Consider the following 17,218-nt stretch of genomic DNA (forward strand, 5'->3'; position numbering starts at 1 on the left):
GTGCCAAAAAGGTTGGGGACCACTGGTCTATGGTATCGCCAGTAATCAGTAGCAAAGCAATTTAGCGTTCCAAACCTGTTTTAAAGTTTTACTTACTAAAATAACAGAAGAAGCTTTTAATCACTGATGCTGCAGACCCAACCCTGAGAATTGTGATAAGCCATCAGAATACTGGAAAGATCCATATTCCATTACTTCAGCTGTTCTGAATGTTCTCTCATCCCCTCATTCATCCTGCATAGACTGCATCCCAGTGTGTTGTGGATTCTGCCTGCAGGGAACTAGGTAGGCAAGGGCTCAGCTTTGTAACACATACTTTTAGAGGGAGACAGTTAAAAAGCAGGATGACAAACAAGATAATTTCAGATAGTGAAAAGTGCTGTGAAGACTGTGAAATAAGGTAATGTGATAAAGAATGATGGGTGGAGAGGTTGTCTGTATTACATGGTCAGGGAAGGCTGTTCTGAAGAAGTGAGTAATAATAGAACAGAGACTCAAGTCATAACCAGGAGCCAGATATATGAAGATCTGGGGAAAGAAATTCTAGGCGGAGTGAACAAACAGTGAGTGCAAAGGCTCTGAGGTGAGACTGAGCCTGCTGGTTCAAGGAACGGAGAGCAGGCCAGGGGCTGGAGCTTGACAATCAGGGACTCTGGACAGGATGAAGTTGGTGTGAGGGATGAGGGCCAGATTTATAGGGCCTTCAGGGCCGTGAGGAGAAGTTTATCTTCTATTCTTCTAAATACAGTGGGAAGCCACTGGACAGAGACATCATCTGGTTTCCACTTTTTAGAATATCGTTCTTCCTGTGCTGCAGAGACTGGATTGTTAGAGGCAAGAATGTAGTAATATGTTTGTTCACTATTAACACCATATTCGAGGACAGTTTCTTTAGTTGGAAGCTTAATGGACCTGCCAGCTTTTTGAAAGAGAGTACTTTTGAAAGTGTTTTCAGAACTGTTTGACTGCTGTTCTTTTGCAGAGATGGTGTATAAGATTTTCTTGTTCTGTGTCCCCATCTGCTTGTTGTAATTGCAGTCGTACTCATTCCTTAACCAAATACAATTTAATGCTATTTTAGGAAACTGAAGCTTGTTTGATTTTTTTCCTCCATTGTTTGCCCCCAGAATAGTAACTGAGAGTATGGTTTGCGAGTCTAAACAAAGAAGAATTGTTCATGGAATTTGGGTGTTTTAATACTCTCTGATTCTTGGATGTCTTTTGCCGGTGACAACAATTGCTATGGTGATTAGTATTAGTCTGTTGTGGCAGGAATATGTATCTTAGTGTGAATATACAATGTTGCGTTCTTAATATTAAGGGATGTGGAATCTGATCTCTCCTGTCACCCACTGCTGTTGCTCCCCAGTGATGTAAGAAACAAGGTGCTTTAATTAAATAGGTTAAAACTGATGTAGTCATTTATGATCCGTCTTTGGATGAAGTATATAAAAGGAGTTACTGATATAAATTTAAATGAAATACCAGTAAAGCTTGCTTATTCTTATATTTTTAAAAATAAAGACATTAGGGACTTCCCTGGTGGCGCAGTGGTTAAGAATCCGCCTGCCAATGCAGGGGACACGGGTTCAAGCCCTGGTCCAGGAAGATCCCACGTGCCGCGGAGCAACTAAGCCCGTGTGCCGCAACTACTGAGCCTGCGCTCTAGAGCCCGCAAGCCACAACTACTGAGCCCACGTGCCACAACTACTGAAGCTCGCGTGCCTAGAGCCCGTGCTCCCCAGCACAGAGGAGCCACCACAATGAGAAGCCCGAGCATCACAACGAAGAGTAGCCCCCGCTCGCCACAACTAGAAGAAGCCCGCGCGCAGCAACAAAGACCCAATGCAGCCAAAAATAAATGAAATAAAATAATTTTTAAAAAAAGGAACTCTATTTAGCATCTTTAAAAAAAATAAATAAAGACATTAGTATGTGTTGCCTGTGTAAGATAGTACATGCAGCCTTATGTAATAGCAGTCAGTGCCAGTGTTCTGATACATATTAAACACAGTGACTGTTTATTTGAGAGTGTGAAGAGAGAGGTGTAGGGAGGAAGTGGAGCAGGCTGGTTCCAGAGCACACGTGCCTGGAGCAGAGCGGATGGGGTCAGAGGGGTGTTGGGTCAGGCCTGTGGTCATTGTGAGGACCAGAGTGGACTTTGCTCAGGGAGATGGGACACCTTTGGAGGTTTTTGAGCAAAGGAATGCTTGACTTGGGTTAAAGAAAAATCTTGAAAAAAATTTTTTTCTATGGCATTGGTATTTTTGTTCTTTATTTTCTCAGAGCATTAAAGTCTCATTTTAGCACGATTTAAAGAGGAGAGTATAGGATTCATTTACTTATTTTACTTTAAAAATCAACTTTGAGGTATAATTTATGTGTAATGAAATATACTCATTCGAAGTGTTGAGTTTCGACAAATGTCTACACTCATGTAACCACCATCACTGTCAAGATATAGGACATTTCCATCACCCTCAAAAGTTCCTTCTTGCTGTTCTGGAGTTAGTCCTCCCCCGAGCCCCTACCCCAGACAACCACTGATCTGCTCTCTGTCCCTATGGTTTGGTTTTTCCCATTCTAGAATTTCAGGTCAATGGAATCATATAGTATGTGCTTCTTTGTGTTTATCTCCTTTTGGTCAGCGTATGTTTTTGAGAGTCATCCATTTGTTGTGCATATTAGTGGTTTATTCCTTTTACAGGAAATATTTTATGGGAGACCATCTGACCATCTAGATAAATCTGTTCATAATCATACTTCTAAAGATTTGGTGAAACTGTGGGATGGCTACTATCTTTCGTTTTAGGTATCTCCCCTGCTTTTTTTCTAATCCTAAAAGTATATATGGTGTAAAAAATCAAAACCACTTTTGCTGTTGTAGCATGTTATTAATATAGAATTATATTTTTTGTAGGTAACTATAAATACAAATTTGACACTAAAGACATTTTTAAAAAAGCCTTCCAAGTAAGGTGATTCCAACCTGTTGTTATTACTTAAAACTCAACTAGTGAGTGTATAGTTTAGGAAACTAATGCACTGAATAATGATGGCCCTTAAATCTCATTTTGAATCATGTATTTTACTAGGCAAATTAGCAATTTTTATAAAATCCAGGACATTGTCTTTCCGAATGAAAATATTAGATTATTTCTGAAATTTGAAAAAAGAAATTAGCAACTTGAATAGCATTTCCTTACATAACTGTGGAAGGAACTGTGGCAGAAGTCTTACATTTTTTGTTGTTCTGATATTAATGCTTTGGTAGAGAAGGTTATAGGGTTGTTTAGCTCTGCCTCACCTTTGGTGTCTTGTGACTCACATTCCCCTCCAGCTGTGTAAACTTGGGCAAGTCACTTGCCTTCTTGGTATTTGTTTCTCACCTGTTAAATAGGGATAATAGCGGTGCCCATTCCATGCGATTGTGGGCAAGAGTAAATGAGTAATAAATGAAAAGCGCTAAGGCTAGTGCCCGGCATATAGGGAACACTGTAAGTATTGTTATTATCATCTTCAGCCAGTAGCTAAGTCTCGATTCTGCCCTGTAAAATACCTTCTAATCAATGTTACTGCTTGAGTACAGACCGAGACTGGCACAAGGGTTTGTTTGGTTTTTTTAAGGTTTTTAATGTCTTCCTTGTTTACTAAACCTCCTAATTGATCGTCTCACCAACAGTCTGTCTCTCCTCATGGAATCGTTTTCCACGTGCCTTGAAGTACTATATGTATAGAGCATAAAGCTGACCATACAGGAAGCCAGAAAAGTGGACAATCCTGCATTGTTTGGAATGTCTTCATGGAGGAACTGGAATGTGAACTTGACCCGGAAGGATGTAGAGGATATTGACTGGTCAGAGGAATTGAGGGTCAGAAGGACCAGTGGCCTGGGTCATTGTAGGCTGTGAGAGCCCCAGAGGAGAAAGAGGACCTAGGCTGGTGAGGGCAGGAAGAGCCAGAGGGTTGTGCCTGTAGGGGCCAGGAAGGAACTTTTTTTTTTTTTTTTAAATTTTTTATTTATTTATTTTTATTTATGGCTGTGCTGGGTCTTTGTTTCTGTGCGAGGGCTTTCTCCAGTTGTGGCAAGCGGGGGCCACTCTTCATCGCGGTGCGCGGGCCTCTCACTATCGCGGCCTCTCTTGTTGCGGAGCACAGGCTCCAGACGCGCAGGCTCAGTAGTTGTGGCTCACAGGCCCAGTTGCTCCGCGGCACGTGGGATCCTCCCAGACCAGGGCTCGAACCCATGTCCCCTGCATTGGCAGGCAGATTCTCAACCACTGCACCACCAGGGAAGCCTCAGGAAGGAACTTTTAAGAGTAAAATGGGGAGTTTTCTTCCAAAAGAATTTTTTTTTTTTTTTTGATCTGTGGGTATACCAAACAAACTATCTGACTTGAAAAGCTGTAGGTCCACAGTTTGCTGCTTTGGATGAAGGTAGTTTGAGGAGTTGCAACTCAGTCTTGCCAGTAACAGACTCACTGGGAGGCAACAGAAAGCTCCTTTTCCTGCTCAGCCCCCACTCCATTCCCACCCTGCATCAGAACCTTCTGGACAGGGGGCACGGGTATGTCAGGGTGAGAAAGCTCTCAGGTACCTCATTTTCTTTGCTTCCCTTGAACTGTGAAAGTTTCTAAAAACCAGTAGAGGAACTACAGTCAAATGTTTTTAAAAGAGTTTTGAACCAGATACTTTATAGGTTGATTAATAGAGAAGGCAGAGGGTTTGGAGAAGTTGATATGGAATAGACTAGAAGCCAGAAGACTTCGTCACATCTTGTCACTCCCCTGCCCCAAACCCTGCAGTGCCCCACCGCTCTCCAAAGGCCGTCTGGTCTCCGCATCTTGGTCGTGAAGGTTCTGCAGGGTCTGGTGGCGGATGCCTCTGCTTTCTCCCTGGCTCACTCTGACCTGGCCACAGTGGCCTCTTTTTGTTCCTGAACTTGCCAAGCCCTTTGTCTCCTTAGGATGTTTCTTTGGAATGCTCAGTCCTTCACGCATGGCTCCTTCTCATCTTTCAAGTCCAAGTCTCTGTGTCATTCTCTGAGATGTACTTGCTCCACCCCCAGCTACCCTAACTAAAGCAGAGCCCCCTCCTTATCTCTGTTTATCACACCCTTTCTTTCAGTGGTCCCAGTGGGAACACCCCGCCGGTCTCCCACGTTAGGCTGTGGGCTGCAGGTGGGCAGGACCCCATGTCCTCCTTGTTGCTTTCCTAGGTTCCTAGGGTAGCGCTGTGGTGGCACGTGGGACAGAGACTGGACATTTGTTGGATGGGTGGGGATTGCTGTGCTACGTCAGCTTTAAAGGATGGCGGCGGCGGGCGCTGGAGGAAGGGATCAGATGCAGCAGATTTTGAAGCCTCACCAGCAACGTTTGACTGTTGACCTCTCTCCCTTCCTTGAACCTTTTCCTGGCCTTTCTGATACCTCACTGCCTCTGGGCTGTCCTCTTCTAGGCCTCCTCTGCTGCTTTCACTCTGAGACAGTGGCGTCCGGAGGGCTCGTCCTCACTCTTCTCTTGCTCTCGGCTCTCCAATCTCATCCACTCCCCTGGACTCCGTTACCAGTCGAGCCGTATCCACTTACAGCTGTCTCTGCGCCTGGACCTCTTGGCATTGACTGCCAGACACTTGTTTATTTGACTGTTCACTGCAACCACTGCTCTGAGCTACGCATCCTGTGCCGGGCTCCGGGGGCAGGGCGAGTGAAACAGACCTGCCCTGTGTGTCTGGGACCTCGGCTTTGCCTCTGGCGGAGAGGCCATCAAACAGGCCAACCCGTCAGTGCATCAGAGTGCAGCGTGCAGCGAGAGGCGAGAGCGTGGGAAGCAGGCCTGACAGGGACCCTTGCCCGGTAGGACAGTGGAGACAGGCTTCCTCTGGGTAGGGCGGGGGCCTGGAGCACCGACACACACTGGCTCCCTTAGGAGTCCTCAGGCCTTGATGGGGTTGCAGTCCCACCATCTGGGGCTTAAAGCAAAGGGTAGGAACTCTGTTCTCCTTGTCCATCCTTGCAGGAGCCCTAACAGGGGCATCAACGATAAGTTGTTGCCTTTAGTATTTTGAAGCCACTTAACTCAGTTTGTTCTAGTCTGTTTTACTTGTTCTCCTTTGGTGAGTAGCAATGAAACCTTAAAAAAACCAAACAAACCCTTGTGCCTATAGGGGAGCATGCCCTCCAGTCGTACTCAGGAAGCTTGGCACGGGGGGAGGCGGGGTGGCACAAATATGTGGATCCAGCCTCTTCCCTCGCGCCTTGCATCACCACACTCTCCTGTTCTCTGCCTCTCAGTCCTGAGATGGGAGGTACCGGAAGGTCAGGGGTGGTCTTCCTTAGTCCAGCCATTCTCAAGCTTTTTGTTTACGTGGATTGTGTATTTGGATATTTACCATGAAATTGAAACAAATTTTAAAACTTTGGGGGGGAAATAATTCTAGATTCACAGGAAATTGCAAAAGTAGTAGAGTCCTGTATGGTCCTCTGCACTCAGCTTCCCCGATGGTAACGTCTTAACTCTAGTACAGTATCAATACCACGGAATCAACTTGGTACAGTGATGTTAGTCAGACTACAGGCCTTATTCATGACTTAGAAAATTTAAAACACAAGATTAAACAATTACACGTTCCATTAGCCAGTGGAATGATGACATCATCACATGTCAGAGCCTCCAGAAAACTCCCCTGTACACATCTGAGAGTGAAAAAGGCAGATAACATCTTAGTATTATTATGAAAATGGCTCTGACCTTGTGGACCCTCGAAAGGGCTTCCCAGGCACCACCGGATTATAGTGCGAGACCCCACTGGTTTAGTAGTTAAAATGTGGACTCCTGTCTGGAATTTACCTTGGCTCCACTACTTTATGTAATTTGGGAAAGTTACTTGACAGGGCTACTCTAAGGCATGGTATTTGGGATTCCTGCTCCTGAAGCGTGACTGTCTGGGTTTGAATCCTACCTCTGCCACTTATTGGCTGTGAGTATAGGCAGGTTTCAGTTTCATCGGTAAAATGGGGTTATAAAAGAACCCACAGCCAGCATGATAGTGTAAAGATTAAATGAGGTGCTGTAGAAAGAGCTTGGAATAGTGTCTGATTAGTATCCTGAATACTCCGTCAGTGTTAGCTCTGACTATGGAGAGGATTCGGCGAGGAGATGTGCAGAAAGTGCTTGTTAGCACAGAGCTTGGCCCAGAGGAAGGAGTGAGAGTCGTGTTCCCTGAGCTCCCCATTATCCAGCATGGGAAGGTCATCCTCGGCCAGAGGAGGAATAATGCAGGAAAGCGTAGAAGGACCTTTAAGAGGCTCCGCAGCAAGGTCTAAACTGGAGATTCCAAATACCTGTAAGGTTTCTTGTGTTAGGAAGCAGAATAAGAGTTCCTCTGCTGGTGAACCTCTTGAGAAGGGGGCCTGGGTCAGCTGTATTAACCGTCGTATCTTCACCGCCAGCACATGCCAGCCCGGAGCAGGCACGCGGGAAGTGTTTGTTAGTGATTGAATGGTGGACAACTTGTGGCCATTAGTTGGGGGAGAGAGGGGATATTGACTTTCTTTAACTTTGAGGTAGGAAGTTGGAGACATGGAATTAAGGAGGTGAATTAACAGTTAATAACTAACTTACTAACTTAAACTTACTACGTTAAATTTAATACATACCAATCCAGATCAGTTCACTGATACTTGCTTCATTAAGTAGGGAATTAAAGAGTTCTTAGGTTTCCTATTACATAACAGGAAAGTAGAGAAGTCCTCGTAGCTTCCCCTGTGCTTATCACAGTGGTCAGTGTCAGGAACCCTTGAAATGGGGATGTGCCTTTATTCTGGGACGCAGGGATGGGGTGCTGGGAGGCCGTTGGCCCCTCTGGAAAGAGGAGCAGCCAGGGTTCCCTCCTGGAGTGTGCAGCCTGGCCTCCGGCTGCTTACCTTCTACCCCTCTCATTCTGTGTGGTTCACGGTTCTCCAATGGCATCATCCCCCCCCCTCCCCCCAACACACACACAGCACTGGCCTCTCTTCTCTTCCCCGCTCTGCTGTGGACACATTGGTCTCTTTGCCTGTCTGTTCTCTGAACACACCACGCTTATTCCTAACTCAGCAAGGTCCTTTCCTGGCCTGTTTTTCCTGCATATTGTCACATGATTCCCTTCCTACTGCTAGAGAGGTCTTCCTTCAGCCCTCTGTCTAAAATAGCACCCTGGCCCTTCTCCCATCACTGTGTCCCCTTCTTGTGCTTGCTTGATTTCTCTTCAGAGCATCGACACGTACCAAGCATTGTATACCTTTGATTTTGTCTGTCTGCTTCACTAGAGTAATAACATTGTTAAGGCATATGTGATGCTTAAAACGTTGCCTGGCCCACAGAAGGGACTCAGAAATCTTTTAATAAATTAACTAGACTTTACAGTTTCTTTTAGACAAAATCAACCTAAGAAGTATTCCCAGGATTGTGATTCTTTAGTGTAAGCACCAAGATGACCCTGTTTAGAGTATGGTATTACATCTAATACTATCTATCTATCTATCTATCTGTCTGTCTATCTATCTATCTAATACTATATATATATATAGTATTAGATGTGTATATATATATATATAAAAGAGATGTGTGTGTGTATATATGAAAGAGATCCCAGTTTATGAGTGTGTTGGGAAGAGAAATTTTCTTTTAAATGTTCTTTTGTTCCAAAGGTTTACTTGTAAACTGGTTGCTTGGAATTGAGAGCATATCACATTTTCTGAAAACAGGATCCTTACATTGACCCAGAAATACCTACGTCAAATTCACGAAATTCAGGCACTCATAGAGAAAATGCTTTCAGATAGGTGACTCTGCTATTTAATTTTTTCCTAGCCTTCTTTTTTCTAAAAAAGGTTTAAGTTAACTTGCAAGAGTCATTTATTCATTCAAGTACTTAAGTGACAACAAACATTTCAAGTCTGTTGCTGAGCACTGGGAAAGCAACATCGAGTGAGATGGACACAGTCTGTCTTCCCTGCAGTCTGACGGGGGAGGTGCATTAAACACATAATTATACAAGTAATTATTTAAAATTGTGGTAAGAGCTATGAAGGAAAAATAAGGAAGGGGGAGAGGGTGGTCCTGTTTAGGCAAGCCGTCCTACCTGCTTCTCCTTCTGATTTCCTAAAGATGTTCCATGCAGTCTGCAGCCACAGCCACTGCAGTGGAGATTCCAACAGCCAGAGCGGTGAGAGGAAGGCCCTGGAGCTGGCCAGTGTCTGGACTGAGGTCCTCCGGTTTTAGCTTCCCTCTGTAGTGTGAAGGATACGGAAATAAACAGGAAAAAAGGCTTTCCTCTACTAACTAAAGGAACCCAAATTAAAAAGAATGGTTTTGCTGAAAGCAAGTAAATACGTGTATGGGAACTTACCTTATTTCTTTTTTCCTGTGGCACTTCTGCTGAGGTCCTTTATATTCACAGGTGTCTCAGAAATTTTAATATCCATGATCTTCAACTTATCCTCAAGTTACAAATTTCCTGTGGGAATGACCAATCCTGCCTTAGGCACCATCTCCCGTTGACATTTCTGGGGAAGTTTGGAGGTTTTAGGGCAGAGGTTCTCAGATTATATTCCAGCAGAATCTTTTCTTTTTTGAAATCTTTGCTTTATTGAGGTATAATTGACAAATAAAATTGTAAGATGTCTAAAGTGTGTGTACATCGTGGTGGTTTGATATACCTATACATTGTGAAAGAATTCCTACCATCTAGTTAATTCACATACCCATCACCTTGCATATTTATCTTTTTCTTTTCTTTTTTTTGGTGAGAACATTTAAGTTCTACTGTCTTAGCAAGTTTCAGTTTTATAATACATGCTGTCAACCATAGTCACCATGTTTTACATTAGGGCCTCATACCCGATCCAGCAGAATTTTAACTGCGAATACCACAGTAGTTATGGGCTCGGGCTCTGGGGATAGACAGACGGAGTCTCAAATCCTGTCCTTGAGCAGCTTGGACCACTTCCCTAAGCCTCAGTTTCCTCATCTGTGTGTGTGGTGAGGGAGAGGGGAGCTGGGAGGGGGCATTGACAGTGCCTGCCTCTTGGGCTTTTTGGAGTAAGCTTGCACACAAGACGGTTAACACAGTGCCTTGCACTGAGGCCCGAGGAAGTTCCCGGTACACATATTAAGTCATTAATATTATTGTAATACTGCCTGGAAGTATCAGTTTGAGTTGGCTAACGCACTGTCTTTTCAAAGCTTCTGGGGAGGTTAAGTGGTGTCAGAGCCTTTAAAATCTTCGCCTGGGTCCTGTCTGAGAAAGGGGAAGAAAATTCCCACTGACTGTGCTAACTGGCCATGTGCTAATAGGACTCATCACTGCGGCTAGTACTTGTTAATATTGTGTAATTTATCCAAGTTAAAAATAATTATTATGTAGCCTAGGGTAGCAACTACCAATTTAATACCTTTTCCCTCTTTGGAAAAATTTATTCACGTTTCCAGAATTCCAGTTTATACATTAGAATTTTAAAAATGAGGGCACTGTATTTAGAAGTGAGAAATTTGTGTGCTAAATCTGTTCACTCTTTAGCTAATGAAAAATACCATAAGACCATTTTCTGGGGCAGTTTTGATATTCCCATGTCTGGGAAGGCATTGAACTTGTGCTTGGTGATACTGTCAGGACCAAGGCATAAATGAAGCAGGATGGAAGTGTTCGTGCTTCTGGAGTGTATGTACCGTCACCCTTGCCCTGTCCAGGGAATGAACCCTAGTCCCTCGATGCCCACTTCTGCACATTTCAACTCAAAATAGCACAGTAGACCTTCATAATGACATGCTTGTTGCCACGGGATTTATTTCTCTCGAAGCAGCCTATTGATATGTTTTTTTAAAAATTGAAATGCTAGGAGTACAAAAATTTGGATGATATTCTTTTCTTGGCACAAAACATTCTTAAAAACTACAAGATCTTCGTTGTTCTGGGAAAATTAATCTTTTTAGCTTGGGGTTTGCTTTTTGCCTCTGTTGGTTCTTTGAAAGTCCTTGAGAAATGTTTCCCTTTGCACTGAAATAAAAAACATTCAGACTACAAAACCCATCATTCTTGGCGGGGTCAGGATCTGCACATCAGTTCTTCAGGGTATATGTGGTGCCAGTTAATAGCCACTTGATTTTCCTTTGATTTGAAAATTATTTTTAGACTAACAGTCATGTTCTATGAGTTGGCTCAAATCTCCCCTTTCCGTTACCTTACGTACATATATCTAATAGTAATCTTATTTCTTAAGCATTTTGGCATATACTTAGTAATTTCTAAATTCTCTATTTCTTAGAGACTTTATGATATTGTGGGGACTTTGCTATTTAGTTACTTGGTATACAGTCGTATAGTACTGTTTCCTGGAAAGGTCTCACTTCCATGCAGGGCCCAGAATAAATTGTAGTGTTCTTGCTGGGAATCCTCAAGCCTGTCAAGGGGTTGTTGCTGGAGGGATGAAAGCATGGATGGGATGGGGGCGTCCGATTGGCTGGCATGACCTTTACAGCATGTGCCAACAGTGTTCATTTAAGTAGGGAGTGCTGGTTTTTATTTTTTTAATGTCCTTAAATGCTGATGGTAGCCTATGACTTAAAAGTAAGCTTGAGCTGTATTTTGGTGCCAGATTCTGTGGGAGCTTAAAACAATATGGTGCCAGAGGTTTACATGTTTTTAAAATGGCCACAGGTGGCTGGAACAAAATAGATTAACACAGACATGCTTGAAGGTTACAGTGGTTTCCTTTGGAGACTCACAGACAAGCATCAAAGCAACTCCTGAAACGCTTGACATCATCATCTTAGTCTGGCTCGCCAGCTTCGGGTTTCAGTTACATTTTTGCTTATTTGCTTATTGGGCCAGAAAAAAATCAAAACGGAACTGGGTGTTCTTCCTTTTGCTATTATCCTTCTGCTTCTTAACTTGCAGCACGCTGAGCCTGTGGCAGCCGCCGAGACCCTGGCCGAGGTACCCGAACATGTGCTTCGAGGCCTTCCAGAGGAAGTGAGGCTTTTCCCATCTGCTGTTGACAAGACTCGGGTTGGTGAGCACTGGGGTCAGAGAAGGAGAGGGAAGGGAGGGCAGGCTGTGGCGAGGCTTCCTCTGGGGCTTCTCAGGTAGGGAGCTCACTCTAAAAGCAACACATCTATACTCTGACTCAGAAGATTATGTTTTCCAGTTAAGAATCCAGGGTGGACATAGATTATAAAATTAAACCAGAAAGACACATTCACCCATCCACCATCCTTCGTGATTCAGCCTGAGCAGCCCCCTTCCTCCGTGTCTCCCCGGGGCTCTTCTTCCCATAGAATGTATTGCTCCCTCCTCTGATTTCACTGTGATTTGAGTGTGATTATGCTATTACATTTATTTCATTATTTTGTATTTGTTTTCACATCTGTCCCTTTCACTGACTGTGAGTGCCTTCATTTCTTATTTAGCTTATGTCTCCAGTACCTGACGCTCGGTAGATATTTTAGTGAATGGTGACATGAGTGTATTCCAATGCTTCTGGCTGGAATTTCTTGTTGAATACAGCCAAGCTTTTTTGTATTTAGTCTTGTTTTTGTGTCCTAATCTTTAGACAGAAGGCTAAGGAAATAAGTTATAAAAATTAGTCAAAGTACAGTCTTGGAATATATCATGTGTTTGTCCTATTTTCTGTTTTTAAAAATGTACTTCTGATATTCCAGTTTATGTGTATATGTGTGTGAATAAATTTTTAATAAATGCTTTTCCTAATTCTCATTGAAAATTATTCAGTGAGTAATTTGAGCATTTATATTGTATTATTCATGAAAGTAGTTGATTTTATATCTCCACTAATTAATTATTAGCTGGGATGACAAATGGGATTCATAGCAGACTTATAAGCAGTGGAATTAGTTCATCGTAGCTGGGCAGGACTGGCTGAGACCACAGCCTCCGTCTGTAGGTGAGGTACCTGAGGCCAGAAGGTGACGGAACCTGTTCACAGGAAGAGTCACCCTGGCGCTGGTTCCCTTGGCTCCAGGGCATCTCCTGCCATTTTACCCACTGCTTCTGCATCTCGTTTGTTTGCCTTATGGTCAGTTGGAGAAAATTGAAGTACCCCTGAGAATACCACAAAGCAGCATAAATCTTAGTTGCTTGAAACTCTGAAAAGTGAGTTGTTCAAGTTTTCAGGAAACAGAGAGAGGAGAGCATTTTCCACTTTGAGCAAACAAACTTGAAAAATATTCGAAACTATGTTTCTAACCCTTTATAAAAGCAACTTATGTTCTTTGGGGACAACTTGAAATCTGTAGAAAAGTAGAAAGAAGAACTTAAAATTTATTTGCAGTTTTACTACATTCCAATTTTTTTTCTCTTTTAATTGTTGTGGTTTTGCTATTCTCCAAGTGTTTGTGATTGTGCTGTCTGGGTAATTTTACATGTAAAAATTAAAAACAAGCAAATATAAAATAATCTCTCCTACTTATAAAACAGTATAGGTTCTTTGCAGGCTATTAGGAAAATGCAGGAGAATATAAAGAAGAAAAATAAATATCCCTATTGAATACTCGATTTAATTTGATTTTGCGTGATCTCGATCAATTTAACATACTCTTGCTTTTAGGCTGTCAAGTCTTTTAAGTATTTTGTGAAACTGAATTGCTTTTAATGCTTTAGTCTTTAAAATAACCACAATACATTATGAAAATATTGGTTTTATTTTTCTAGGTGTCTGGGCCACTAAGCCAATTTTAAAAGGCAAAAAGTTTGGGCCATTTGTTGGTGATAAGAAAAAAAGATCTCAGGTTAAGAATAATGTATACATGTGGGAGGTAAGAAATAATTCTGGTCCTTTTTTTATCAGAGTTCTGTACATTTTTTAAGATATCATTCTGTTCTCTTAGGATTTGACGTTCTGAAATTAAAATAATCATCTTAATATGTTCTTTAAAATCAAGAATATTTTTGTTAGAAAATGTGTTTCCTTAGATACAGACTGATTTTACATTTGTATTTTGAAAGTGCTTGGCTGTCCTCAACAATAAATGTCAAATCGACTCTTTATTTGCCTTGTTCAGGACTTTGCAGCCAGGACTTTGGTCTGCCACTTTACAGGCTTGCAGACAGATACCATAAAAGACACTCCAAGGTGGCCGCAAATAAAGCGTTGTTAGGGTCTTCTCCGTATTTTAGAAACTAATCTCTGTGTTGCTGGAACATTCAGAGTTGGACATATTTAGCACACGGTATATTTATATAGTGCTTTGGACTTTTAGAAAGGCTTTCATTCTGTTCATTTCACGTTCTCACAACAGTCCTAGAAGAGAGGGAGCGTTTGCACACTCCGTACTCAGGGAAGCCATCCAGAGCAGAGAGGGCAACTGCTCCTTGTGGGGCCCACGTGTTGAGAGTGTTGTCAGTGCAGAACCAGAACGCACGTCTCCTGCCTGGCAGGGAGGCAGTTAAAAATGTTTCATTGCCTTGCCTGGGTTCACATCCCGCCTTTATAACTTTGGGCAGGGCACTTAACCTCTGGGCCCTAAAACCCTCAATTTAAAAGTGGGGAGAATAAAAAATAATCTCATTAAGAAAGCTGTAAAGATAAAATATCTTGTTATTGTTTCCTGGAGAGTTGCATGTGAATTCAGCATTTCTGTTGAATTCAGTTCAGATCAGGTGCCCTCGGGAAGCTCCCCATGTTCTTGTAGAACTCAGTGGTGTGACTCCTTTTTAAAGCAAGTGAAATTTTTTGATGGTAAGGAAAAGCATTTCTTTCAGATTGTCTTAGATTGAATCACATCTGTTTCATATGTAAACATATGAAAGTCTAAAAATAAAATACGCCTAGGAAATGTCTGGACACTTTCCATCAAGACGTTCTGTGGCATTTGTCCGTTGGAGGTATGTTGCTATTTTTCTCAGTGCTATGAACAGTGTTTCTTGCCTTGAAAATTCTGACGGTTTCTCTAAGTAATTTTGAGAGTTTCTTTGAATCCCTTATAATAAATCTAGTGACAGTTAACCCAAGGGGACTTAGGAAATGACCATTTACCAAGGGAGTGATTACTTTGTGTTATTTCACAACTTTTGAGTGAAAAGAGTGCTGTATTTGTAGAAAAACTGCCCAGCCAAAAAAAAATTACTCAAGATAATGCCTGAACACTTAAAATTGACCACAAAATTATGTTCCAAAATAAATGGCATTTTTAACTTTAGAAGTTTCCCAAGTGAAACCAACAAATATGCTCTACCAGGTTAGCGTTAATCCTAGTTAGGATAATTTCAGGGAACCAGGAAATGCTTACTCTAGTTCTGTGTGTATCTAAGGTTGAACAAATGTCATTAATAGTAAACCTAAGTTTATGGTACCTGTTTTACTCGACATAACAATTTGATATTGTTGGGCATATTGTATAAATTATTAACAGTGCCTTTTGTAAATTAAGCTTCATTTGTATTGAAATTCATACAGAGTATGAATTCATAGTAGCTTGGTGAAAATTATAATTTGGAGCCATGATGTATTAGAGATTCGGTTTTTCCTATAAACTTGTTAACATCCCACTGTTAATTTAAGATGCTTCTACTTATGTACTGCCACAGTTTGGGAATCCTTATGACATTGCCAATTCTTGTTAGTCAGGTTTAAACATTTAGTTCTTGTCAAGGCTGGCTTTTTCTCCCTGCAATTAAAAAAAAAAATCTGGCTGTCATTCAGATAGTTTCAACTCTGAGGTATATATTCCATACAGAAACCTTTAAGCCTTTTGCTATGTTAAAATAAAAGTAGATATATATGACATACACATGTGGAGGTATGTATTTGGCAAAGTATAGGAAGCGTAAATTATAATGTACATATTTCTTATAAAGAAGAAAATAAAAATCCAGGTAAAATTTAGTGTTTCCCCATTAACTTATTCCAACCTTGGTCTTATCTTCAGAGTTGCAACAGAATGCCCCCAATTAATGTAACAGAAACTGCTTATCATTAAAATCTCATCTTGGCATTTGTTCTTCCCGTTAAAGCCCCTTAAGGCCAGTTTATCTTTTAGCAGCCTGGTCTTTTGCCTCAGCTAGAACTCCATTTTAAAGCTAATCTGAGAGAAAGTGTTAAATTGCTTTTCTTGAGCCCTTTATTATCTAACGCAGTCTTCAGTCCTCTAAGTTTTCACTGAAAGCGTTCTATTAAATCAGAAATAACAGGAGAGAAACAGTAGAGTATCCTCAGGGTGAATGCACAAAACAGTCAGGCTCTGGAAAGAGGAGAGCACTCTTTGGTCAGTTCCTGGTGGGGAATTGCTGGCAGGCTAAAGGCTGGATTTCATGTAATACTTCTCTCAACTACCCCCCCCCCCAAAAACAAAAACAAAAACAAAAACGGGCACACACACACTGAGCAATGTGCAGTATTCTAAAGTCACTTCTGGTAAAAGCCTTTCACATTCACTTCCGTGGGGCTAAAATTGCTTCTGATGAACAGAACTTTTGAATTGTTTGCATGTTTTTAATAAGTCTTTTTTTTTTTTTTAAATTAGTCTGTATTTTTTAGAGAGTTTAAGGTTCATAGGAAAATTGAGCAGAAAGTACAAAGAGTTTTGAAATCTCCCCCACGAGCCCTACACACACAACTTCCTCACTATCCACATTTCTACCAGAGTGGGACATTTGTTACAATTGACACACCATTATCACCCAGAGTCCATGGTTTATATTACGGTCCACTCTTGGTGTTGTACCTTCTAATAAGTCCTTTTTAAATTATAAAGGTAATACATGCTCAACTGCAAAATAATATAAACAATACAGAAAACTATAAACAAGAAAGTAAAAATCACCAGTGAACATTATGGTGTGCATTCTTTTAGTTCTGCTTCTCTGTCCTCTCTGTTTTTTTTTCTCTCACACACACTGGTACCTATACAAACACCATATATAGACATTTCATACAGTTGAGATCAAACAGTATATGTATGCAATTTTGTAACGTGCTTTTTTCTCTTAATATGTTATGGATGTGTCCATGTCAAATGCTTATCTACATCATTATTTCTTATATGGTACCTAGAATTCCATTGTATCCTTCCACTGTTTAACCAGTGGACATTTAAGTAGTTTTAATCTTTTCATGATATTAACAATTCTTCGGGAGGGAAGGATTGGGAGTTTGGGATTAGCAGATGCTAGTATAGGATGGATAAACAACAAGGTCCTACTGTAAAGCACAGGGAACTAT

At 41.6% G+C, this 17,218-nt stretch overlaps 1 protein-coding gene across 5 annotated transcripts in view; it reads left to right on the forward strand.

Moving 5' to 3' along the window:
- Positions 1-17,218, forward strand: part of PRDM2 (PR/SET domain 2) — a 119,082-nt gene that overhangs the window by 17,804 nt on the left and 84,060 nt on the right. For 4 of the 5 annotated variants that reach the window (XM_068538930.1, XM_068538924.1, XM_068538928.1 and 1 more), the window contains 2 exons: positions 11,938-12,052; positions 13,711-13,814. In XM_068538930.1, the coding sequence (XP_068395031.1) occupies positions 11,938-12,052; positions 13,711-13,814 (219 nt within the window). Of the gene's footprint in view, positions 1-11,937; positions 12,053-13,710; positions 13,815-17,218 lie in introns of those variants that run through there. The other variant, XM_068538926.1, reaches the window with a different exon arrangement.

The sequence above is a fragment of the Eschrichtius robustus genome, chromosome 3 (genome assembly GCF_028021215.1).
Source record: "Eschrichtius robustus isolate mEscRob2 chromosome 3, mEscRob2.pri, whole genome shotgun sequence".
Lineage (NCBI taxonomy): Eukaryota > Metazoa > Chordata > Mammalia > Artiodactyla > Eschrichtiidae > Eschrichtius > Eschrichtius robustus.